This window comes from Salvelinus alpinus, chromosome 9 (genome assembly GCF_045679555.1).
Source record: "Salvelinus alpinus chromosome 9, SLU_Salpinus.1, whole genome shotgun sequence".
Lineage (NCBI taxonomy): Eukaryota > Metazoa > Chordata > Actinopteri > Salmoniformes > Salmonidae > Salvelinus > Salvelinus alpinus.
In genome coordinates this window covers 70,314,482-70,342,137 of record NC_092094.1, presented here as the reverse complement: position 1 = coordinate 70,342,137, position 27,656 = coordinate 70,314,482, and the positions used below count along the sequence as shown (strand labels likewise).

Sequence of the window (27,656 nt, the reverse complement as noted above, 5' to 3'; positions counted from 1 at the left end):
AGGGGAAACAAGAGAGTAGACAGAAAACCCTGTGAAAATTAACCACGGGAAGTTCACAACCCCGATGTATGTGCTTGTGTTATGAGTCTCCCTGGAAACAAACTGATAGCACTGTCAATGACATTGAGAATGGTAACCATAGCCACAGCTTGAAATAGTTATATTTTTACACCAGCGTTGTAGCAAAGAGGCTGCTTTTGAGCTGAGGCCTACTTCACCTTACCCAAAACATCTTAAATAGCTGTATCGTACCGCAATTACAACGGAACATTCACACAATAGGCTCGGGCGATATATCGTTCATACTGTCCACTGGAGTATTAAAAATATCGACGGGGGCGTTGTGCTACGCCACTGCTTATAACTATAACAAATCGAAGATATGTCGAACTAATTAGATCCAGCATTTGGTTGGCTAACTTACTAGCTAAGTGGATAGAAGTCAAGATCAAGTGTCTTGGTTACAGCAGAGACTTTTTTTTTCATTGTGTGCACTTCCGCTAATACCATATACCCCCAGTATGGTACAGAAACGGTATGAGAATCTGGATACCACCCAACCCGAGTACACACAGACCAACTTTTGTTTTGTTGAACTGCATCTGCAGTCTGTGTCCTTGAGCAAATACATTGCCTTCATACAGTACTTTTTACCCACGTTTGCTTAGAGTTAGACATTAGTCAAGAAAATTAACCAACCCCAGGCCCGTTATGGGACCGTATGCAGAATTAAAGCATGGCAGGGTAGTAACCATGTGAAGTGAACAAAACAAGACCACCTTGAGTGGACAGAAGTCCTACTACTGAGGGTGGAACTCTAACACTAGACACTAACACTCAGTGGTGTAAAGTACTTAAGTAAAAACACTTGACAGTACTTAAGTCGTTTTTTGGGGTATCTGTACTTTACGATTTATATGTTTGACTACTTTTACTTCACTACATTCCTAAATACAATTCTGTACTTTTTACTCCATACATTTTCCCTGACACCCAAAAGTACTCGTTACATTTTGAATGCTTAGCAGGAAAGGAAAATTGTCTAATTCACACACTCGTCAGGAAAACATCCCTGGTCATCCCCACTGCCTCTGATCTGGCAGACTCACTAAACACATGCTTTGTAAATTCTGTCTGTGTTGGAGCATGCCTCTGGCTATCCATACATTTAAAAAAGAAAAGAAAATGGTGCCACCTGGTTTGCTTTATATAAGGAATTTGAAGAGATGTATACTTTTGATACTTAAGTATATATTTTAGCAATTACATTTACTTTTGATACTTAAGTATATTTAAAACCAAATACTTTGACTTTTACTCAAGTAGTATTTTACTGGGTGACTCACTTTTACTTGAGTCATTTTCTGTTGAGGTAAAGATACCTGAACTATGACAATTGGTTAAATATTTCCACCACTGCTAACACTTGACCAAACACTTCTACCACACTGCTAAACCACTTAAACTGACAACAACACCTATTTTTTCATGTAACCTTTATTTAACGAGGCAAGTCATTTAAGAACAAATACTTATTTACAATGATGGCTTACACCCCCTGCCAAACCCTCCCCTAACCCGGACGACGCTGGGCCAATTGTGCGCCGCCAAATAGGACTCCCGATCACAGCCGGTTGTGAGACAGCCTGGGAACGAACCAGGGTCTATAGTGACACCTCTAGCACTGCAATAGACTGCTGTGCCACTCGGGAGGCCTAACTTGTGTCAAGTTAATCTCTTTAAAGTAAAAACCCTCACAAACCCACTGTATATAACGTCTCATAACGCTAGCATGGTTTATTGCAATAAATATAAAATAATGTACCTTAGTAACAAATCAAGACAAAGAACCATACGTTAATATTGTTCCATTTTCCTACTATCAATATTTATCTTTGTTTAGGTTGCAAATAACCAAACATGCTGTGAAGCAGTTAGCATGGCGAACACCTGTGAAGGTAACAATGATAAACACCCGCAATTAACATTTAAGTGAGATTTTCACTGGGCAGTTACTTTAAAGCTAATTTCCTGCAATTCTACACATTTCGTCATAAACTCAGCAAAAAAAAGAAACGTCCCTTTTTCAGGACCCGGTCTTTCAAAGAATTCGTAATAATCCAAATAACTTCACCAAAAGAAAGATGCCCAGGGTCCCTGCTCATCTGCGTGAATGTGCCTTAGGCATGCTGCAAGGAAGCATGAGGACTGCAGATGTGGCCAGGGCAATAAATGGCAATGTCCGTACTGTGAGACGCCTAAGACAGCCAGACAGGGAGATAAAACGGACAGCTGATCGTCCTCGCAGTGGCAGACCACGTGTAACACCTGTACAGGATCGGTACATCCGAACATCACACCTGCGGGACAGGTACAGGATGGCAACAACAACTCCCCGAGTTACACCAAGAACGCACAATCCCTCCCATCAGTGCTCAGACTGTCCGCAATAGGCTGAGAGAGGCTGGACTGAGGGCTTGTAGGCCTGTTGTAAGGCAGGTCCTCACCAGACATCACCGGCAACAATGTCGCCTATGGGCACAAACCCACCGTCGCTGGACCAGACAGGACTGGCAAGAACACCAGTACTCTGGAGCGGGATTGATTTGGAGGTGGAGGGTCCGTTATGGTCTGGGGCAGTGTGTCTCAGCATCATCAGACTGAGCTTGTTGTCATTGCAGGCATTCTCAACACTGTGCGTTACAGGGAAGACATCCTCCTCCCTCATGTGGTACCCTTCCTGCAGGCTCATCCTGACATGACCACCAGACATACTGCTCGTTCTGTGCGTGATTTCCTGCAAGACAGGAATGTCAGCGTTCTGCCATGGCCAGCGAAGAGCCCGGATCTCAATCCCATTGAGCACGTCTGGGACCTGTTGGATCGGAGGGTGAGGGCTAGGGCCATTCCCCCCAGAAATGTCCGGGAACTTGCAGGTGCCTTGGTGGAAGAGTGGGGTAACATCTCACAGCAAGAACTGGCAAATCTGGTACAGTCCATGAGGAGGAGATGCACTGCAGTACTTAATGCAGCTGGTGGCCACACCAGATACTGACTGTTACTTTTGATTTTGACCCCCCCCTTTGTTCAGGGTCACATTATTCAATTTATGTTAGTCACATGTTTGTGGAACTTGTTCAGTTTATGTCTCAGTTGTTGAATCTTGTTATGTTCATACAAATATTTACACATGTTAAGTTTACTGAAAATAAACGCAGTTGACAGTGAGAAGACATTTATTTTTTATACTGAGTAGCTCCATTAACCTTTCTACATACTTTATATTGTTTGTCATTCACCATCCCAAAACTTATTTTGTAAAAAAAAGCAGCACCCCGCCACTGCTAAATTAATATAGGAGAAACACTGACAACACATCCTGACTAACACACACCTTTTGCACATTTCCTGTGCCATAGTCCACACACAATCATATGACAATAAGCGAAGATCTAATTCTGTATGGTGCAAAGCCTTCATCTTAAGTCGAAAATTCACTTAATTGCATGACCATTCTCCCCAGTGTGAAGACCACATTACCTTCCACTGGGTCCTGTTGAGACTGTCTGCATGGAAGGCGTCTGTCTCATAGCCTGTCTCTTTCTCTGTAGAGGTGCCATGGCCAATCTGTGTCTGTGGTGCGCTGATGCTGGCCAAAGCCTTGTTATGGTGCTTCCTGAAGAGGTAGAGGGTCAGCAAGCGGCTCACTTTAAACTTCCTCCTGTCCTTTTCCATCTCAACATCGCCTTGCCAGCCTAGACCCCATCCCAGTCCCAACCTCCCTACCTCTGGACAGAGTCCCCACTCTCATACCAGACTGGTAGACTGCATGGTAAGATGGGGTGAAAGTTGTACTCTCTGTATGTAAGCAAACTGTTAGTTCTGTGTGTCCTGTCCTCTGAAAGCACAGAGCTCTGACTACTGCTTAACACAGAGAGAGAGAGAGAGCGAGAGAGAGGCAGGAAGGAACAAAGAGTCTGCACTGAGACCTGTATGCAGAAACCACACAACTAGTGAGAGAGAGAGAGAGAGTGTGAGTGAGTGAGTGAGTGAGTGAGTGAGTGAGTGAGTGAGAGAGAGAGAGAGAGAGAGAGAGAGTTCATCCTCAGCCCTCCTCGCTGAAGTCGATGTCACAGATGATAAATCTCCTCCTTCCTGCTGGAACTGACAGGTCAGCGGCCCCTCCCGTCCCATCATGCGCCGCTCTGCCCCCGTTTCCCTTTGGCTATGGTCACAGAGCGGGTAGAGTGACGAGGTGTCGCCTCCCTAACTGCCAACACCATGACCCAGACAGCAAGAGAGACAGGGGGAAAAAAGTGAGAGAGCGGAGACCGGGACACTTTTACAGCCTGATGACAAGCATCTCTTACAGCCTCTTTCCTGCCATCCTCGTCTCTACCCCTGTCTTTGTGTGAGAAGAGGGCCTTCCACATCCCTACAAAACACACTGTCACTGTGTGTCTATATGAGTCAATACACACTTCCTCTTAGCTTCACAGAACACTTTCACTCAAAGTCTCCATCTACTTGCTAAGTTACATTCTTTTGCAGGCTCCTAAGACTGCATATTAGATACTATAACCCGATCAAGACATCTTGTATAGTGTTTCACTGCTACTGTAATGCAGATCAACTGTCTTCATAACAGTAATAAATCAGCTCGCGAGGTGATAAAGACAACTCATTTTGGGCAGGTTTCCCCACACACAGAGCCTAGTCCTGGACTAAGAGACACTTTAAAAGGAGAGTCAATAAAGCTTGAGGTATCTGCCTTTTTACTGAAGTTGCTGGGAAATGACCGACGACACAGCTCTTAGCTCCCTCTGTAGATGCCTACGGGACAACTGATTTGTATTGCTTTGAAATCTTTTTAGTTCATTTTTTTTTTTTATCTTAACACTTTGTTCTAGCTAGCCATTTGTGTTGGTAGCTATCAAGTACACACAGCTATGTGATGATAGCCTTAGAAAATCCACAGGGATTTTAAACTGATGTTGAAGAGTGCATTTCTAGAGCCAAGATGCGAGCAAGGTGCCAATTCTTCTAAAGAAATACATTCTCTTCTCAGACAGCCACACCGAGGCGGATGGACTACCGAGCGAAATGCAATAGCTCTCCAGTCATTTGAGACAGACAGTAATTTAGTCGCGGAAAATGCTAGCATTGTTGACAGTATTGATTTAGCCCAGCAAAGCAAGAGGAATAGAGTGTACTGACTTGGCAGTGAGCTAAAGCCAATGAATGAGGAATAATCTTACCTTGGCATTGAAATTGGCAAAGTCCTTCTCTACCCAGGTAATATGGGACCGGTCCTGATTGGAAGGTGTCACAGGGAAAAGGATTTCAGGTTTGTATGTCACAGAGTGTTGCATCGGGTCAGATATCCGTGGTTCCGCACAGTTGACCCGCAAAGAAATCGGCTGGCGAGTGGAACGGTTCGTTACTATGTTAATTCAGGCTTTCGTTCATTTAGACCAAAGGAAGGCCATATCAATTTTAAACCGGTGGCTGGTAAACGTTTGAGTAGAGCCTACTAAATAAAGAAATGTTTTGCAGCCTATATGCGACTCTTGGAATAGTTTAATTGAAAAGTTTCAAGTAAACTATTTGATTATCTAAACAATACTGAATGTAAAGGTCTTGTTTTATTTGGTCGGCTATAGTCTTTCAATGTGCCGCATCTCATTGTGTTAATAAGATAGCCATATCACCCTTAATTCACGGAATAGTTCCCTTCTATCCAAATGTTGAAAAGACATGCAGACAAATTAACAGGGAGGAGAATAATAGCCTACTCCTCTGGAGTCATAAAAAACATGAAATAAATTGATGTTATTTGTCGTGTTACGGATCGGCTCTCGAAACAGTTATGCGGGTGGGTCGGGCTCGGAATTGACGTGACCCATATAGGACTCGTCACATGCAGCGTTTACAGCAAACGTTGGTTGTCGAGGCGATGGACAGAGAAAAACAAGATATGTTTTTGTATGATGTTACCACATGACATTGGGTTAGCCACCAATAAAGGGATTATTTTAGGCTAGGAGTTGTGGGCTCTATAAATAAGTGACACACACATGGACACAGTGGAGGGGCAGTGAGTGTGCGTCCTGTCCACCCACTTTCTCCGTTAACACACACAAAATACATACATACACACAAAGCCAACAGCGAATATATACAATTGTTTCACAGTCTCTTGCTCTTCCCGAGAAGGCTACAACCCATTTCCTAAGCCAAGTTGTAAATTAGTTCATTTCACCTGACAGAACACTCAATAGGCTTTTGCACACTGTGCTGACTAGAAGTAATTCAAGTTCTTTGTAGAGAGATGGAACAAGTAAAATTCCCCAGAGACAAGGCAAATCTGCTCAGTGGTGCTGGGTACCTCACCCCCAAAAAACAAGATATCAAACCAGTGACTCTAGAATGGTATAACTACTAAAACATTTAGCGACAATGATAGCATTTATAGTTCCTCAGTCATCATGTTAATGTATTTTAGAAAGTCTCAGACACAAGTGATGAATAACAAAATGTCAACTTATTTGAAGTCAGAGGTTCTAGGAGAGTCTATTTTGACTGTACTCTGGCCTTTGCCTTTCCACTGTGACAGTCAGGAAGAATACGTTGTTCGGTCAAGGTCAGAGGCTACTGCCAGATGCGTTTCCTACGCCTACCTCTCAGGTCACTGAAACCCCCTTTTTAGCTCCTAAAATACACCACACACACACAGCCAAGCAATACACACAGCCAAGCAATACACACACACACACACACGGTGTGATACTTGCCAGGGGCACACGAAAACCCTGTTTGGTGCGAAATATGTGCCTCCACATCTTGTCAACCGGAGTTTCCCATGTCACACGGTCTAGGACTTCGACACGTACTGTGAGACACGTACTGTGAGACACTCAGAATGGGGCAATAAGCTAATCTTACACACACACACACATGTAAAATGGGGAAATGCAAAGAGCATGTCACCCCGGTAGAAGACTGATTTATTGCAGATAATCTGAGGAGGAAACAAAGTGACTTCCTAAGGAAGCCACAGCAAACTAAACTCAGTCATGACCAGAAAGAGACAAACACATACCATGTAATAAGCACGCATGCACACACACACACACGTATAAAAGTACCCACAAACCACTTATCAAATAGCACTGCAGAGCACTGCAGACACTTCTTTCTACATCGTGTTGGACCATGACGGCCTCGACTTGAGAAAGCCATGGTGAAAAAGAGGAAGGGATGGATTCTTTAGAGTCACTGTTGCTGTGCTGTGTTGCTAAGCAGCAGGCAGGGACAACAGACATGTACTAACTGATTGAGGACCTTTACCACATAATTGTATCTTAGAACTCAGTGCCATTTATTGGCACTCTATGATCTTTACTCAGAGTTTTTGTCTGTTCCCTGTACAAAATAATTGAGATAATAAAGTCAGCCCCACAGTGCAGCCAGGGCGGAAACACTGAATATCTGCAGGAGAAGCAAGATATCACCCACTTTTTTTGTAAGCGAAAAGTGCTGAGCGAATAGCGCTTTAAAATAAAATAAGTGGTATCCAATTGGTAGTTACAGTCTTGTCCCATTGCTGCAACTCCCATACAGACTCGGGAGAGGCGAAGGTCGAGAGTCATGTGTCCTCCGAAACACAACCCAGCCGAGCCGCACTGCTTCTTGACACAATGCCCGCTTAACCCGGAAGCCAGCTGCACCAATGTGTCGGAGGAAACACCGTACACCTAGCGACCGTGTCAGCGTGCACTGCTAGAGCGAGATGGGTCAAAAACATCCATGCCGGCCAAACCCTCCCCTAACCCGGACGACGCTGGGCCAATTGTGCGCCACCCCACGATTTGTGCTTTTTAAGGTCAGTCCGGTTAGATTATAAAAAAAGGATATCACAGTTTTCGATTTCGATTATTTTCTTGACATTAAATGCACTATGCAATATGTGGGTTGAATGCTGTAACACTGAATAAAACAATTAATACAAGTACTGCTTATCACTTACTAACAATCATTTATTCACATTACTTGAATAAAAATGTTATTTTACTCGATGGCTTTATTATTTCATTCCAAACCAACATCTCATCTCTATAGAGCTGCTGCCTATGCTGTCTGACAAAATCACTATTTTAATAGCTCTTTCAAGTAAATAAGGCATACCAACTATCAATCAGATCAACTGCTTTCTATCCCTTTCGATCATGTGTGCTTTCTTCTCGTTACGCCAATTTATGCTTGATCGGGAAATGCTGACCAAAGGCTCTGTAGGGAGAGTGTGATGCCGTGAGCCTCGCATTTTTTTTTTTAACAATGCGGAGGGCTCCGTATAGCTCCGCATTGACATGATTGGTCGACGTAAGTGGGGGGACGGTACACCCTGTATAAACACAAACTCACTTGCAGTACTTTGACGAAAGGCTATCAGAACAAGTCACAAATAAAACATCTTTATGATGTGTAGGGATTTCAAAAGACACGAAAATGAGTTTGAACTCCTGGAAAGAGATCGGGGCAGTAACGGGGATAGATGCGGTAGAGAGGTCAATGGAATGCAGACCGTGGGGGATAGAAGGACGCTAGATGATCGGCACACATTCAACAAATCTGATCTAACAAAGTGGATATTTGTCAAATCTGTCATGATTGATGTATTGTAACAGGCCCACAATGTGGTTACTAAAATCCGATATTGACTGAAAACCAGCCAGCATCTGGTGTGACCACTATGCGAAGTTGCTGGATATCGGCGAGAGCTGGAAAAACGCTGTCGAACACGTCGATCCAGTGCATCCCAAACATGCTCAATGGGTGACATGTCTGGTGAGTATGTAGGCCATGGAAGAACTGGGACATTTTCAGCTTCCAGGAATTGTGTAGAGATCCTTGCAACATGGGACCGTGCATTATCATGCGGAAACATGAGGTGACGGTGGCGGATGAATGGCACAACAATGGGCCTCAGGATCTCGTCACGGTATCTCTATGCATTCAAGTTGCCATCAATAACATGCAATTGTGTTCATTATCCGTAGCTTATGCCTGCCCATACCATACCCCACCATGTGGCACTCTTGATCACAACGTTGATATCAGAAAACCGCTCGCCCACATGTGGTCTGTCATCTGCCCAGTACAGTTGAAACCAAGATTCATGCGAAGGTTCGGAGGTTCGGGGCTGCCGTGGTTACACGTGGTCTGCGGTTGAGGCAGGCTGAACGTCCGGCCAAATTCTCTAAAACGATTATTATGATAGAGAAATTAACATTCAATTCTCTGGCAACAGGTCTGGTGGACATTCCTGCAGTCAGCATGCAATTGCACACTCCCTCAACTTGACATCTGTGGCACTGTGTTGTGACAAAACTGCACATTTTAGAGAGGCCTTTGATTTTCCCCAGCACAAGGTGCACCTGTGTAATGATCATGCTGTTTAATCAGGTTCTTGATATGCCACACCTGTCAGGTGGCTGGATTATCTTGGCAAAGGTGCAGTCTTTTTACGTCATGCTATCTTGGCTGAGCTCCTATGTCAACCCCCGGGAAACGGACTCCAAAATCTCAAGAAGGGGTAAGGTCTTGTCTTTTCATTTAGCCTGTGGCTTGTAATTAAGATGGATGGCTATAGAGATTAGCACTGAAACACTACGAGTGGAGGCCTCATCGCAGTAAATGCTGCACGGCCACTGTAGACGTCAGATTGAAAGGCTCTGCATGGTAAGTCTCCGTGTCTGGTCTACACAGACCGGACAAGTTTAAGAGGACGCGCAATGGAGTGTGGTCATTGTAGTCCATTACTATGTTTTCTGCACTAAACTGTCGAATATTGGCCTGTTGAAAACTACAACTCTTTACTGTATCGCACAGTTCAGGCTTGATCTGATTTATCTCTACAGAAATTGCACATCATTGCCCACAGAAAAAAAACTGAATGAAATGGAATTCAAATAATTGAACCGACATTGGTAAATTAGTTGTCGAAAAACCGTGAACAAGAGAAACATGCATGTGCATAGTGTTGTTGTATCACTGAACAAGTCAGTGTGCTCCGTTTTGGTTAGTTCTCATTCAATATCTGTACTGAAAGGTCATGATCCATTGCACTAAACTCTGTTTGCTTCTGCAACGAATCAGCAAAGAAAGGAAGGAGAGGAAATGACTTGCATGTCGACAGGCTGGATGAAATATTTTGGTGCTGAAATTTAATTTGCCTTCCATTAAGACCTGAAGTTGCGTGAAGCTAAGCATTTCTTTCTGAATACAGAATCCCTGGCGGCTTACATTACCTTGAATTAGTGTGAGATGGAATTGGTTGAAATACAATGACAAGAAGAGGTAAGAATACAACTCAATAGGTGTGTGAGTCCTAAATGAGTCTGGTACAAATTCACTTAAAAACACCCACACCAGTAGAAATCCACTTTTTTGAGCTGAAAGATGGTCAGAGCCTACCCATGATGTTTCGCAACAATGTAAATCAATTCTTATTCAAAGTCTAATAGATTTTAGGGTTGAAGGGTTAAATCTTAATTTGTGACTTCAGATTTATTAGTTAGAAACATCTGATGCAAAGTTCCTCCAATTCGCGAGTCATCTAAGAGCCAAACAGCTTTTCTCTGTGGCCTTTGGGTCAAAAGTGGCTATATCAAATTCATGAAAACAAAAATTTGCTTTTTGGTCTTAATTTAAGGTGAAGTTGAGTTTGGTTTAAAATCAGATTTTAAGAAGGAAAAAGTTTAAATTAACAGGGTTTATGACTTTGTGGCTGTGACGACCCTACACTTCTCATGGAGCAAATTAAAATAGGGGGTGCAAACTAATGTTTTTGCACTTCCCCTTTACCAGCAAATTTTCGTAAGCCATTAGATAATTTGTCAAATTGCACTTATTTTTGAACTAGTCTACATTAAAAAAAAGACCTTTTTAGAAATGGTAAAATTGCACGATATAATTGATTTTTAGAACCCCCCCATCGCCCCAAGATGAATGGTTTTGACTACTAAAGTTATGCAAATTCATTTTTGCATGGCCTGGTGCCCCAGGTGTAGAGTATTTGCACATTTTTCCACCATTCCATTGATCCTAAAGAGAAATCTCCACCCACTCGGGGGAACCGGGCCATGCAAAACAAAACTGCTTCAATACAAGCTCCAAACAGTTCAATAGTTAGGCTATCCATATTACCGGAGTTTATATTCTTTCTATGGCGGATTAGCGACCGCAATTTAGATAAAGCATTGTGATATATAGCTAGCTAGCGTGCTGAAATGACAACAGAGAGAACAAAAAAATATAGCGATTTGATCATGTCCGTGTGCATGTCCAAATATTAATGAAGTCTGGAATCCAATAGTTTCACTTGAATTTTCAAACGGCAAGAGTCAGAAAAAACGTCAACCCTCAGCATGTCAACAGCCCATATAGGCACCGCTGAGACTCATAACAGGTAGGCTGGTACTCTTTTTCTGGAATTATTATTTTCACCTGACTTACAGTATGCCACTTAACTGAAATGGTGCTAATAACTTCCATTAGCTGGCTAAGGTTAGCATGCTAGCTACTTACACTGACAGCTGTCAGTCAGTGCCCTATTTGTTGTTATTTGTCTGCTACACGTGGAAATCAACACATTCCCACCCCCAATTCCTGAATATGTAGTGCATTCGGAAAGTATTCAGACCCCTTCACTTTTCCCACATTTTGTTACGTTACAGCCTTATTCTAAAATTGATTAAATAAAAATGTTCCTCAATCTACAGACAATACCCCATAATGTCAAAGTGAAAACAGGTGTTTAGAAATTTTTGCAAAACTATTAAAAATAAAAACAGTACAGCTTATTTACATAAGTATTCAGACCCTTTGCTATGAGACTCAAAAAAAATTCTGCAACATTGATGGTCCCAAAGAACACAGTGGCCTCCATCATTCTTAAAATGCAAGAAGTTTGGAACCACCAAGACTCTTCATAGAGCTGGCCGCCCAGCCAAACTGAGCAATCGGGGGAGAAGGGCCTTGGTCAGGGAGGTGACCAATAACCCGATGGTGTGTTAGCAGGATTACAAGATTGTTATATTTATGCACCAAATGATTGTCATATTTAATAGAGTGAGGTTATTAGGACTCTCGCTCTTCTTTTCTGAGTTAACTGAGAGACGTCTTTATGGAGCTTGGGCTGGCAACTGATTAAGTGATGGCTTGGTGATAAAAAAAAACCTACAGCTGGCATTCCATAGATCAGATGTGGTGGGTGTCACCGAGAGAGATAGCCTGGAGGAACAGAACAAAGGCCTCAGTATTCCTGATTATCCTGGCATCTGGGAGACAACACCAGAAGCATGTGACCACAGGATGAATGGTGCCCCCAATTATGGTGCCTCCAATCTATATGGGAGGGGTTGAACCAGCTATGACTGAGAAGTCTTGGTATCGGGTATATAAGGAACAGCATGGTCTTTAAAGGGTAGGCTCTCGGCCCAACAGTCAAGACTGTTGTGTCATAATTGCAATAATTAAATCGCTATTGAATAAAGACGATTGTTTGAAGAAATGACCAAGTCTCTCTCACTTGAATAGAATATTCCACCACAACGGTCACTCTGACAGAGCTCCAGAGATCGATCCTCTTTGGAGATGGGAGAAACATCCAGAAGGACAACAATCTCTGCAGCACTCCACCAATCAGGCCTTTATGGTAGAGTGGCCAGATGGTAACCACTCCTCAGTAAAAGGCACATGACAGCCCGCTTGGAGTTTGCCAAAAGGCACCTAAAGGACTCAGACCATGAGAAACAAGATTCTCGGGTCTGATGAAACCAAGATTGAACTCTTTGGCCTGAATGCCAAGCTTCAGGTCTGGAGGAAACCAGGCAACGCTCATTACTTGGCCAATACCATCCCTACGGTGAAGCATGGCGGTGGCCACATCATGCTGTGGGGATAATTTTCAGTGGCAGAGACTGTGAGACTAGTCAGGATCGAGGGAAAGATGACTAGAGCAAAGTACAGAGAGATCCTTTGTGAAAACTTGCACCAGAGCGCTCAGGACCTCAGACTGGGGCGAAGGTTCATCTTCCAACAGGACAATGACTAAGCACACAGTCAAGACAACGCAGGAGTGACTTCGGGTCAAGTCTCTGAATATCCTTTAGCGGCCCAGCCAGAGTCCGGACATCTCTGGAGAGACCTGAAAATTGCTGTGCAGCGACGCTCCCCATCCAACCTGTCTTGAGAGAATCTGCAGAGAGGAATGGGAGAAACTCCCCAAATACAGGTGTGCCAAGCTTGTAGCGTCATACCCAAAAAGACTCGAGGCTGTAATCGCTGCCAAAGATGCTTCAAAGTAGAGTAAAGGGTCTGAATGCATATGTAAATTTGCCCAAAATTCTAAAGACCTGTTTTTGCTTTGTCATCATGGTGTGTAGATTGATGAGGGTAAAAAATAAAAAAAATAAAAAATGGAACAGCCTTATTTATATAAAAAAAAATAAAAAGGATTTTAAGTGAAGGGTTCTGAATACTTTCCGAATGCACTGTATTAGCAGCCTGCGTCAGTCTTCAAGGTGGAACCTAAACAAGAATTTCTGCTCTAGGACAGGAATTACTCGAAATAGGTGCGGCAATTCCTCTGATGTGGCCCTTTAATGTGTTTTTAACAGACACTACACCCTTCAAAATCACTTCCACATTCAGTAATAAAACACTTTCACATCAAAACCACAGTGAAAGTATCACTGTTTAGCGGTAGTGAAATGATTCGCTTGAAAGGTAGTGGCATAGCATTTGTCCGAGTCCCAAAGCAGCAAAGAAACCATTTGTGAATCAATGTCGACCGATTGATGTATTGCGCAGTAGTGACCACACGAGGGCAGTGTAGGTCTATTCTCTGTCCTACTGTTCCAGCTCAACAAAGTCCCCTTCCTGAGTATCATATATATCTATGACATAACTACTTCAGTGTGGTGGGGCAATACGAGAGAGAGAGAACAAGAGAGAGAGGACAGAGCCAAGGGCAGAGATCACACAAGGGAGGAAAAGTGATAGGGAGAGAGTGCGAGACAGTGAAATGTGAAAGTGAGATTTCGGTGAGTGAGGCTGTGTCAGATGAGAAGCTGTTTAAAAGACACCAGGGCCCGTATCCACAAAGCCTCTCAGAGTAGTAGTGATGATCCAGGTTCTGTTTGGCCTTTTAGACCATAATGAATCAAATGACATGGACAGGGATCTGATCCCAGCTCTCCGTCTCAAGAGGCTTTGTGGATACAGGCCCTGGCCAGGTAAAGGAGAGAAGATCACATAAAAACAGAGAGAAGATTTGGGAGGATACAAAAAGCAGCCTGGTAGAGAAGAAGAGAGGGACGAGAGAGACAAAGAAATGAGTCTAGTGGAGGAGAAGAGAAGGGAGGATGAGACGGTTCACTTGGGCCGGGTGCCAGATTGTCTGATAGACACTGTCCTTTGTCTCCTTTCTCTGTGCAATGTCTCTTTTCTCTCTCTCTCCCCTTCTCCTTTTTTCTGGCCTCTGGAGTGTGTAACATCTGTAGAGCCTCACACACACACAGCGTACACTCTGGACCTAATAGTCTAAACAAACACTGGAGCCCAGCCCAGGTGTGGGGGGGGGGGGTGAGATAACAGCCAAACTCCAGCCATGTGGCCTGTGGAATGTTGTCCCACTCCTCAATGGCTGTGCGAAGTTGCTGGATTGTGGCGGGACCTGGAACACTCTGTAGTACACGTCGATCCAGAGCATCCCAAACATGTCTGGTGAGTATGCGGGCCATGGAAGAACTGGGATATTTTCAGCTTTCGGGAATTGTGTATAGATCCTTGCGACATGGGGCCGTGCAATATCATGCTGAAACGAGGTGATGGCGGCGGATGAATGGCACAACAATGGGCTTCAGGATCTCCTCACAGTAACTCTGTGCATTCAAATTGCCATCAATAAAATGCAATTATGTTCGTTGTCCGTAGCTTATGCCTGTTCATACCATATCCCCAACGCCACCATGGGGCACTGTTCACAACGTTGACATCAGGAAGCAGCTCGCCCACAGGACGCCATACATGCAGTCAGCATGCCAATTGCACGCTCCCTCAAAACTTGAGACATCAGTGGCATTGTGTTGAGACATAACTGCACATTTTAAAGAGGCCTTTTGTCCCCAGCACAAGGTGCACCTGTGTAATGATTATGCTGTTTAATGAGCTTCTTGATATGCCACACCTATCAGGTGGATGGGTTATCTTGGCAAAGGAGAAATGCTCACTAACAGGGATGTAAACAAATTTGTGCACAAAACTTGAGAGAAATAAGCTTTTTGTGCGTATGGGACATTTCTGGGATCTTTTATTTCAGCTCATGGGACCAACATTTTACATGTTACGTTTCTCTTTTTGTTCAGTGTAATACTTCCTGACATTGATACACATGTGTATGCATGCACACGCAACAGAGTAAATTATACCATACACATACTTCAAAGTAATGCTTTCACAGTTGAACTAATAGCAGCTTCTGATGCCTGTGTGATAATTCTGTGATCATACAGCAATAAATGCATGGGACTGCTACTGAATTAAAATGCCAAAACCACAGTCGTTACCACATCAATACGAACTCCCTCACCCCTCGGAAACGCTGAGTTCACTTCGTTTGGTTCAGACGAGAGCAGTAAAACTTGCGAACACACGCAATTCAGTGCTTACAACCCAGTTGACTCAGTAATGTTGAAAATGAATCAAACTGATCCTGATTACCGCCCACACACACACAGTAAGCCTACTTTACCTTAAGGTGTGTGGCCTCGTGATTTCATCGTTTGGGTTCAAAACACCCTAGATGAGTGTAGCATCACTACAGAGGTGGTGTGCAGTGCGCTGTGCTTACATTTTTTACAAGGAGCACATGTGTCTGGAGGACCAAAACTGCCATAATTACAAATAAATAAATGCACACAAATAGATAAATAAAATTAAAACACAAATAAATAAATGATCAGGCAAATTCATACATTTTCCTCCACATATCTATGTTTAAAATGTGGTATTTAATTATTCACACATTCATTTACAGTAGCAGGCAAACGTTTGGACACACCTACTCATTTATTTTCAAATCAAAATATATTTTAGATACGTAAAGTAGCCACCCTTTGCCTTGATGACAGCTTTGCACACTCTTGGCATTCTCTCAACCAGCATCATGAGGTAGTCACCTGGAATGGGTTTCAATTAACCTCTAACGAGTCACCAACCCTGATCCGGGAGCACCCCCCACCACCCCCCCACTGAGTAGCATAGCTAGCATAGCGTCACAAGTAACTTGTAGCATCTAAATATCATTAAATCACAAGTCCAAGACACCAGATGAAAGATACAGGTCTTGTGAATAAAGCCACCATTTCAGATTTTTAAAATGTTTTACAGGGAAGACACAATATGTAAATCTATTAGCTAACCACGTTAGCAAAGGACACGATTTTTTTACTCCCAACAGTTTTTTCCTGCGTCAGTAGCTATCACTAATTCGACTAAATAAAAATATATATAGCCACTAACCAAGAAACAACTTCATAAGATGACAGTCTGATAACATATTTATGGTATAGCATAGTTTTTTTTTTGAAAAATGTGCATTTTTCAGGTATAAATCACAGTTCTACATTGCAGCTGCAATCTGAAATAGTGCTGACCCAGCCAGAACAATTACAGAGACCAACGTCATATAACGAATTACTCATCTTAAAACATTTCAGAAAAATACACAGCGTACAGATATTGAAAGCCCAACATCTGGTGAATCCAAACAATATTTCAGATTTATTAAATGTTTTATAACGAAAACAAAATGTAGCGCTAAATTAGCATAGCTATACCAGGCAGATTCGGCTGGGCGCCCACGGCCAGTTCACATGCACAACAGATATGATATAACATCGTAAATTGGGTCTTACTATGGCTGATCTTTCATCAGAATGTTGATCAAAGTGTCCTTTGTCAAGATGAGTCGTTGGTTGCGTTCAGAATGGTTCCTTTCCCACTCCATTTAGCACAGGTACTGGTCGAGTGGCACGGATTTCTCAAACGATAATAAAATCAGACAACGGAACACCGCAAAACTCCTGAAAAAATTCAAATAATCTGATTAAACTATATTGAAAAAACATACATTACGATGATCTGGTCACATGTATCAAACAAACTTCGAGACGGAGATAATAATGGCCGTACAACAGAAGACAATCGCAGCTCCAAATCGCACGATATAGAGAACCGGAAGTTGTCGGTCACGCCAAAGAATTAGCTCTCATTTCACGTCAGTCCCAGATAAACAAGATATTTTTCCTCTGACGTCCTCTTGTCACCCAGAGGAAGGCCAATGAGGTGTGTTTCGGGTCATAGGGGGCACGACCATATATAGGCAGAGCGTTGAAGCTGGCATAACACATCTTGCTTTTTTCTTCTTGGTCAGGGAAAGTGCTGTCAAATGACTTCTGTATCACTCAGAGACAAAATTGAAACGGTTTTAGAAACTAGAGATTGTTTTCTTTCCAATGGTATTATTTATATGCATATAGTAAGAGCAATAATTGAATAAGAGGCAGTTTAATCTGTAGAGCAAATTATGCTAATGGGAAAATAGCACCCCCTGTATTCTCAAGAAGTTTTTAACAGGTGTGCCTTGTTAAAAGTGCATTGTAGAATTTCTTTCCTTCTTAATGAGTTTGAGCCAGTTGCGTTGTGACAAGGTAGGGGTGGTATACAGAAGATAGCCCTATTTGGTAAAAGACCAAGTCCATATTATGGCAAAAACAGCTCAAATAAGCAAAGAGAAACAGTCCATATTTTCTTTAAAACATGAAGGTCATCCAATCCGAAAGGTGCAGTTGCAAAAACCATCAAGCGCTGATAAAGCTGTCTCTCACGAGGACCGCCACAGGAAAGGAAGACCCAGAGTTACCTCTGCTGCAGAGGATAAGTTCATTAGTTATTAGCCTCAGAAATCGGCAGTTAACTGCCCCTCAGATTGCAGCCCGAATAAATGCTTGAGAGTACAAGTAACAAACACATCTCAACATCAACTGTTCAGAGGAGACTGCGTGAATCAGGCCTTCTTGGTCAAATTGCTGCAAAGAAACCACTACTAAAGGACACCAATAATAAGAAGAGACTTGCTTGGGCCAAGAAACACGAGCAATGGATATTAGACAGGTGGAAATCTGTCCTTTGGTCTGATAAGTCCACATTTGAGATTTTTGGTTCCAACCGCCGTGTCTTGTGAGACGCAGAGTAGGTGAACGGATGATCTCCGCATGTGGTTCCCACCGTGAAGCACGGAGGAGGAGGTGTGATGGTGCTTTGCTGGTGACACTGTCAGTGATTTATTTAGAATTCAAGGCACACTTAACCCGCATGGCTACCAAAGCATTCTACAGTGATACGCCATCCCATCTGGTTAGCACTTAGTGGGACTATCAATTGTTTTTCAACATGACAATGACCTAACAAACACCTCCAGGCTGTGTAAGGGCTATTTGACCAAGAGGGAGAGTGATGGAGTGCTGCATCAGATAACCTGGCCTCAACAATCACACGACCTCAACCAAATTGAGATGGTTTGGGATGAGTTGGACTGCAGAGTGAAGGAAAAGCAGCCAACAAGTGCTCTGCATAAGTGGGAACTCCTTCAAGACTGTTGTTAAAACATTCCAGATGACTACCTCATGAAGCTGGTTGAGAGAATGCCAAGAGTGTGCAAAGCTGTCATCAAGGCAAAGGGTAGCTACTTTGAATGTAAAATATATTTTGATTTGTTTAACACTTTTTTGGTTACTACATGATTCCATAGTTTTGATGTCTTCACTATTATTCTACAATGCAGAAAATAGTGAAAATAACACAAAACCCTTGAATGAGTAGGTGTCCAAACTTTTGCCTGGTACTGTATACATTTATTAGTTTATTTCTGTATTTTCTCCGCCAATATGATAATGGGGGTGGTGTCCGTAAAATGTCTGTGGGTTTTTTCAAACACACCATTATTAGATCAATATCACACACTTGAGGGATTTAGAACCGGTAGGTAGCTTACAGTAACCCAGCTCTCCTGGCAAGTAGTATGGCTGCAATCAGGCGAGCGGTAGCCAGACATTTGGCAGTGCTGGCTAACGCTGCTGAAAACGATGACTCTCCTTCCGTGTGGAGGCATGCATCGAAAACTTGGTTCAGCTAGATACTACAAATGGACACAGAGGTGGGCCCATTAGTTCTTAGCAATTTGGAGGAAGTTGCCCGACCACATAACCAGAGTTCAGGTGATAACAGAATCCTGATGCAGCACACCATAGACAATCACCCTCTGAGCAACCATAATCAACAAGTCATTCAGTACAGTACCTATTCGGTTTAATTAAACGTTGAAAAATATTTGAGGTATTAATGGTAAGAATTGCCAGCAATTACAACAAAGGGTTAAGTGGCAATAGAAAAACAGATATTTATGATTGAGATAGGCTATCTGAATCCTATAGCACGAATATCTGCACTCAATGTATTCCCTATGGCATTCAGAGGCTGCTGTACAGCAAAGTAATCACTAGAACAATTATCTGGGTGATCTTTCTAGGGGCACTGGTGCTCACAAATAAAAATTCCAGGTAGCATAGAAAAATATTTAGGAAGGGAAGGGGGAGCATACTGTATGTCCCCAAAATGGTAGCACTGTAGAGCCCTGGTGGTTGTATGTACAGTGGGGAGAACAAGTATTTGAAACACTGCCGATTTTGCAGGTTTTCCTACTTACAAAGCATGTAGAGGTCTGTCATTTTTATCATAAGTACACTTCAACTGTGAGAGATGGAGGTTGGAGTCTGTTTGATTGAGTGTGTGGACAGGTGTCTTTTATACAGGTAACGAGTTCAAACAGGTGCAGTTAATACAGGTACTGAGTGGAGAACAGGAGGGCTTCTTAAAGAAAAACTAACAGGTCTGTGAGAGCCGGAATTCTTACTGGTTGGTAGGTGATCAAATACTTATGTCATGCAATAAAATGCAAATTAATTACTTTAAAAAAATCATACAATGTGATTTTCTGGATTTTTGTTTTAGATTCCGTCTCTCACAGTTGAAGTGTACCTATGATAAAAATGACAGACCTCTACATGCTTTGTAAGTAGGAAAACCTGCAAAATCGGCAGTGTATCAAATACATGTTCTCCCCACTGTATGTGTGTACAGTAGAATTCCTGGATAGCCTGGGCTGTGGCGGCAGGCCAGAGCCCCCCGGCCCCATCACTCAGGTGACGAACGATGAACAGGGGACTCAGTCTCCCACTCAGTCGCTCTTTTTTTGTTCCCTCCCTTCGTTCTCCCTCCTGTTCTCTTCCTCCCAATCTTCCGCTCTCTCTACCGCCCTCCCGATCTCTCTCTCTCTCTCCCTCCCTCCCTCCCGCTCTTCAGGAGAGTGGAGCACTGTTCAAGCAGAGGGGTTCAGTGTTTCTTTCCCTCTTTTTCCCGTCTTTGTTTCCATCATCTCTACCTCTTGCCAGGCCCAGCAGTGAGAGACATGATTGACGGGGGTGTAAAGTAGCAGAGAAAGGAGAGAGGGAGAGGCTCTGACATCACCTGTGTGTTTAGCACAGATTTGAATGAAATCCATTGGTGGTGCTGGGTGAGGCATCGTCAGGTCCCGAGTTAAAATGGCCTGCTGTTTCAGGTGTATTGCACAAAGGCTAACTGTGGAGAGGTGAGCAATGGTGGGAAGGATGAAAGAGAGAGGTAAAATCGTAGAGGGGGGAGGTTTTGGCTGAGGCGAGAGTGCCTACAGTAGGCGTACAGGAAGAAGAGTCTTCAGTCCCGAACATAATACAAACACTCTTTAAATGACTGAGGAAAAAAATGGCACACTTCAACCACCCACTACACCTCCATGGAATAACAGCACTACTACTGTATAACCTTTATTGTCAAGTTATTTACCACACTAATACCTAGTGCTTTCCACCATCTCGAACTTTCCAAGTCTTGTTTATCCCATAGACAGAACTGGAACATATCTGATTATAGTGGCCAACACAGAGAGACAGACAAAAGCAACAAAGACTGATAGGGTTATGGAGACAACAATAGATAGGTGAAAATATAGGGGCTTTATGCGGTTGCACTGTGACCTCAGAGTTTGGCACTCGCGTGGTTAATGCCCATCGTGGGAGTTCATATCCCACAGCATGTCCTCACACAAATCAGCCGCCAGCAGAGGAAGACACACACAAATGTCAGTTGTACCTACCATAAATGACAACAGAGCAATGCTATGCGAATGCTAGCAACAGTAGCTTCAGTTAGCTAGGGCTAACTGCTAGTAGGTTCATTTCAAATGGTGACAACGCAAAAACTGCAAAAAGCAGCAATTCAGCTACTAGCCATTAACGTTAGCTCCTTAGGTTACAGGAAATGCTGATTTGGCTAGTAGTAGGCTATTAGCGTTAGCGGAAGTAGTAGCATCGGTGACATTAATAATAGTAGCAGCGGTAGCAGGAATAGAGCTGTAACATTAGACCAGAGGAAGGGATGGTTAAGAGGGGGCATTAGGAGGGTGTAATGTCTGGAGTGGCGGGATAGGACAGGTCGATAGGAGAGGAGGATGTCAGTAATGTAAACAATGAGATTATCACAAAGCTAGGGGCTGAATGCTGCAGAAATGTTGTATTATGCAGAGCACAAGGACTACTACAGAATATGCACACAAACAGCAGCCTGCTATTCTCATCACACATGTCCCTCAGCCACATCATATGCACAGTTTACGCATACACACACACAATTTCCCCTCCCATAGCCCAAATCTCACACACACACACCTATCCAAGAAACACTATTTCACATCTCCACTGTCCGAAAGATTCCAGACCAGCTGCTTTATACCAGAGTCAAATCCCTACTCCCCTAATACCGTGCCTCTCCTCCCCACTCTCCAAATCCCCACCTGGCCCCGCCTCCATATACAGTCCAGTACAACCCTCTACCTGGTGCCTTACACCTCCCAGATTAGTGCGAAGTTACAGTGCATTCAGAAATGATTCACACTCCTTAACTTTTTCAAAAAAAATGTGTGTTCCTGGCTCAAGTTAAAATGGATTCAATTGAGATGTGTCACTGGCCTACACACAATACCCCGTAATGTCAAACTGGAATTACGTTTTTCACATGTTTTACAAATGAATAGAAAAATAAATATTAAAGGTCTTGAGTCAATAAGTATTCAACCCCCTTCTTATGGAAGCTTAAATAAGTTCAGGAATAAAAATGTGCTTAACAAGTGAGTACATGCAATAAAGTCCATGCAATAAATTGCATGGAAATTGCATGGACTCAGTGTGTGCAATAATAGTGTTTAACATGATTTTTGAACGACTACCTCATCTCTGTACCCCGCACATACTATCTGTAAGGTCCCTCAGACGAGCAGGGAATTTCATACACAGATTCAACCACAAAAACCAGGGAGGTTTTCCAATGCCTCGCACCTATTGGTAGATATATATATTTAAAAAAAAAGCAGACTTTGAATATCCCTTTGAGCATGGTAAAGTTATTAATTACACTTTGGATGGTGTATCAATACACGCCGTCACTACAAAGATACAGGCGTCCTTCCCAACTCAGTCGCCGGAGAGGAAGGAAATTACACATGGATTTCATCATGAGGCCAATGGTGACTTTAAAACAGTTAAAGTTTAATGGCTGTAAGGGGAAAACTGAAGATGGATCAGCATTGTAGTTTCACCACAATACTAACCTAATTAACAGAGTGAAAAGGAAGCCTGTACAGAATAAAAAAATATTCCAAAACATGCATCCTGTTCACAACTGGGCACAAAAGTAATACTGCAAATAATGTGACAAAGCAATTCACTTTTTGTCGTGAATACAAAGTGTTGTATTGGATTTGACTCAAACAACACATTACTGAGTACCACTCTCCTATTTTCAAGCATGGTGGTGGCTGCATCATGTTATGGGTATGCTTGTAATCGTTAAGGACTGGGGAGTTTTTCAGGATAAAAAATAAACAGAATTGAGCTAAGCCCAGGGAAAATCCTAAAGGAAAACCTGGTTCAGTCTGCTTTCCACCAGACACTGGGAGATTAATTCACCTTTCAGCAGGACACACAACCTAAAACACAAGAACATATCTACGCTGTAGTTGCTTACCACGAAGACAGTGAATGTTCCTGTGGCCGAGTTTCGGTTTTGACTTAAATCTGCTTGAAAATCTAAGGCAAGACTTGACAATGGTTGCCTAGCAATGATCAACCAATTTGACAGAGCATGAAGAATATATAAAATAATACTGGGCAAATGTTGCACAATCCAGGTGTAGAAAGCACTTAAACTTACACAGAAAGACTGCAATCACTGCCAAAGGTGATTCTAGTCAGTATCTGGTGTGACCACCACTTGCCTCATGCAGCGTGACATCTCCTTCGCATAGAGTTGATCAGGCTGTTGATTGTGGCCTGTGGAATGTTGTCCCACTCCTCTTCAATGGCTATGCGAAGTTGCTGGATATTGGCGGGAACTGGAACACGCTGTTGTACACGTTGATCCAGTGCATCCCAAACATGCTCAATGGGTGACATGTCTGGTGAGTATGCAGGCCATGGAAAAACTGGGATATTTTCAGCTTCCAGGAATTGTATAGAGATCCTTGCGACATGGGGCCGTGCATTATCATGCGGTAACATGAGGTGATGGCGGCGGATGAATGGCACAACAATGGGCCTCAGGATCTCATAACGGTATCTGTGCATTCAAATTGCCATTGATAAAATCCAAATTGTGTTTATTGTCCGTAGCTTATGCCTGCCCATACCATAACCCCACTGCCACCATGGGGCACTCTGTTCAAACGTTGACATCAGCAAACCGCTCGCCCACATGGTGCAATCTCCTCGAAATGGTTGAAACTGGGATTCATCCATGAAGAGCACACTTATCCAGCATGTCAGTGGTCATTGAAGGTGTGCATTTTCCCACTGAAGTCGGTTATAATGCCGAACTGCAGTCAGGACAAGACCCTGGTGAGGACAACAGATGAGCTTCCCTGAGACGGTTTCTGACAGTTTGTGCAGAAATTCTTCTGTTGTGCAAACTCAGTTTCATCAGCTGTCTGGGTGGCTGGTCTCAGACGATCCCGCAGGTGAAGAAGCCGGATGTGGGGGTCCTGGGCTTGTGTGGTTACACGTGGTCTGCAGTTGTGAGGCCGGTTGAATGTACTGCCAAATACTCAAAAACGATGTTGGAGGCAGCTTATGGTCGAGAAATGAACATTAAATTATCTGGCAACAGTTCTGGTGGACATTCCTGCAGTCAGCATGCCAATTGCATGCTCCCCCAAAACTTGAGACATCTGTGGCAGTGTTGCGTGACAAAACAGCACATTTTAGAGTAGCCCTTTATTGTCCCCAGCACAAGGTGCACCTGTGCAATGATCATGCTGTTTAATCAGCTTCTTGATATGTCACACCTGTCAGGTGGATGGATTATCTTGGCAAAGGAGAAATGCTCACTAACATGGATGTAAACAAATTTGTCCACAACATTTTAGAGAAATACACTTTTTGTGTGTATGAAACATGGGACTAACACTTTACATGTTGCGTTTATATTTTTGTTCAGTATATATAGACAAAGTGAGCGATTTCACACTAGTGGGAGTGGATTTTTTGTATATCAAATTGTTCTGGAAATTCTCACATAGAAACCTCATGGGGAGGAAGGATGTTTGACATGCTTTTTACATTTGTATCACAATTTTTGGGGGGGAAAAGTGGCCATTTTAGGCCATTTTTAGACATATACCTGCCTCTAAGACCTTATGATCCGTGAACTGTACATGATATAAACATCTTGGTGTCATTATACTCCTTATAGTGTGGAGTATGTCTAGATTCTGAAACACATTTGTACTTTAAATTTATTCAACATACAAAATATGAATCTCAACTACCCTTTTCAATGTAGCTTATTTTTTATAGATATTGTTTAGAACATTATACTCTACAATTACATCACATTTCAAGAGTGGGCTCTTAATTATATGACCCATTTTATACACGTAAATTGACATGGGTCATTAACCAATCACAGCCCTCCTTTAGGATTGCATATTCAGCAATTCACCAGCAGAGGGAGTTCCCTTTGAATCCATTTACCATACACTGTGTTGGTGGTGTTCATGAAATTGATCAGAAATTCAGACTTTGCAGAGAGCCCATCCTGTAAATTGTACGTACTGTAGATTATTTTGTTTCAAACAACGTCTTAAAATAAAACAAGGTTCATTTTTGATATTATTTTTTTTTAATGTTGTATAAATGTATCTGAAAAATGTTTATCTAGACATACTCCATATGTTAGAGCACACTATAAGGAGTATAATGACATCAAGATGTTGTCTGTATCATGTAGAGTTCACAGAACAGTCTCACAGTAGGCATGCATAGATCTAAAAAAGGGCCTAAAATGGCCACTCAGGATTTTCTCAATAAACAGTTTGTGATACAAAATGTAAAAAGCATGTCAAACATCCTTCCTCTCTGTGAAGTTTCCATGTGAGAACTGACAGAACAATCTGACATACCAAAAACATTTGTGCTCCCGCTAGCGTGGAATCGCCCAGTGACTGATCTGTACATTGACCCAATAAAGACCCATTATGGATACTACAGTTGGTTGTAGATAAAGTGTCTAGCCTTAGTTAGTGCTGCTGCCACAGCAACCTGGGTCAAAGGTCAGTGTAGTGTGCTCTTGGGCACGCCCTGGCGTATAAATCTATGACAGTTGAAAGAAAACACACCAGCATGTACACAACATGGGAAAATCGGAATTGGCTGAGGACGGCATAGACTAGAGGACGATAGCTGAAGGGAAGAAAGCTTCGGCCAAGTCTGATTTCAAATGCAGTCGGCCTCCGTTAAAAAAAGCAGCCACAACATAACCAAATGTGAAGACTTGAAACAGAGGCCAGCTGAGCCAGACCACACTGTAGGAGCTTAAATAGAAGTGGGCATTGTGACCATGGTCTCCAGGCTCCGGCCTAAACCAGGTTGTCTGTCACTCAGAGCGAGCTGCACATTGCCTTCAGCTCAAGGCCATGCACACAGACCACCACCTGATGCCCAGAGAAGCCAAGAGACACTTGAAGCTTTTCACACTACTGAGCCGAACCAAAACAAAATCAAGCTGTACTGAGCTGGCCTCCGTTCCACCATAGTTGCTTCAATCGTGCGTGCTGAAAAGAACAATGTGAAAAGAAATGAGCCAGCAGCTTGGTTCTGGTCTGCACCGCAGTATGAAATGCTCAGATATATTGTCCTCTCCTGTTCCACCAACCAACAGAACTGTACAGATCAGCTAGGTTGGGCTCAGTGGTGTGAAAGAGGTCACTCTCAGAAAAAAATACAATATACATCACATGATACTAGGGATCAGAGGGAAACATCTAACAGAGGCGGAAGTCTGAAATGGCACCCTATTCCCTACATAATGCACACTACTTTTGACCAGAGCTCTATGGGGCAAGCCTAAAAGTAGTGCACTATATTAGGGAACATAATGCAATTTCAGACGCAGCCAGAGACTGCAGAGAGTAAATGCCCCCAAATAGATGAGATGTATGGAAGACCTCAATGGGAGAAAAAAAAATCTAAGGAAAGATTCTGGCCTGTATCTCTTCAGAAAGAAACTATGGCAACTGCTGGCTCTCACAGAACATTTCTCTTTGTAACAGAGAAGGTTACAGTCAGTTACTTTGTCACGACAGACTACAGTAGTAAAACGTTGGATGCGTTGGTTGGTGTTGATATGAGGAAGTGTATCTCAAATAGTGACAAGTGTTATAATTAGCCTCCTTTGGCTGGGCAGCGCTACATCATTACAGCGTGTGTGTGACTAAATGACGGTGATATATGAATGAAGTAGGAAAGCCCTATGAAACAGACTAGGGGAGGATTTATGTGAATGGGTATTGTAGGAGAGAGGGGCAGGACGGCGTTTCTGTGTTTCAAATCAAATCACATTTTATTGGTCACATACACATATTTAGCAGATGTTATTGCGGGTGTAGCGAAATACTTGTGTTCCTAGCTCCAACAGTGCAGTAATATCTAACACACAACAATAGACAAATCTAAATGTAAAAGAATGGAATTAAGAAATATAGAAATGGTAGGACGAGCAATGTCGGAGCGGCATTGACTAAGATACAGTATATACATACGAAATGAGTAAAGCAGTATGTAAACATTAACTTTTACTTGGTACTCATCCCGGATCCGGGAGCACCCCCCACAGTAAAAAAGTTGACTAGCATAGCCTAGCATAGCGTCACAAGTAAATACTAGCATCTAAATATCATTAAATCACAAGTCCAAGACACTAGATGAAAGATACAGATCTTGTGAATCCAGCCATCATTTCTGATTTTTAAAATGTTTTACAGGGAAGACACAATATGTAAATCTATTAGCTAACCACGATAGCAAAAGACACAACTTTTTTTTCTCCACCATTTTTTTACTCCATCAGTAGCTATCACTAATTCGACTAAATAAAGATATATATAG

General features: G+C 42.7%; 1 protein-coding gene across 5 annotated transcripts in view; it reads right to left on the bottom strand.

The window, feature by feature from the left end:
- rps6ka1 (ribosomal protein S6 kinase a, polypeptide 1) overlaps positions 1-27,656 on the bottom strand; it is a 140,697-nt gene that overhangs the window by 44,305 nt on the left and 68,736 nt on the right. The window contains exons 1-2 of one of the 5 annotated variants that reach the window (XM_071327062.1): positions 6,795-7,014; positions 5,259-5,312 (exon numbers count right to left, since the gene is read on the bottom strand). The exons of 1 other annotated variant lie outside the window; for it this stretch is intronic. In XM_071327062.1, coding sequence (XP_071183163.1) covers positions 5,259-5,312; positions 6,795-6,842 — 102 coding nt within the window. In that variant the 5' untranslated portion in view covers positions 6,843-7,014. Of the gene's footprint in view, positions 1-3,540; positions 4,070-5,258; positions 6,751-6,794; positions 7,015-27,656 lie in introns of those variants that run through there. 3 more of the 5 variants (XM_071327059.1, XM_071327060.1, XM_071327058.1) reach the window with 3 other exon arrangements.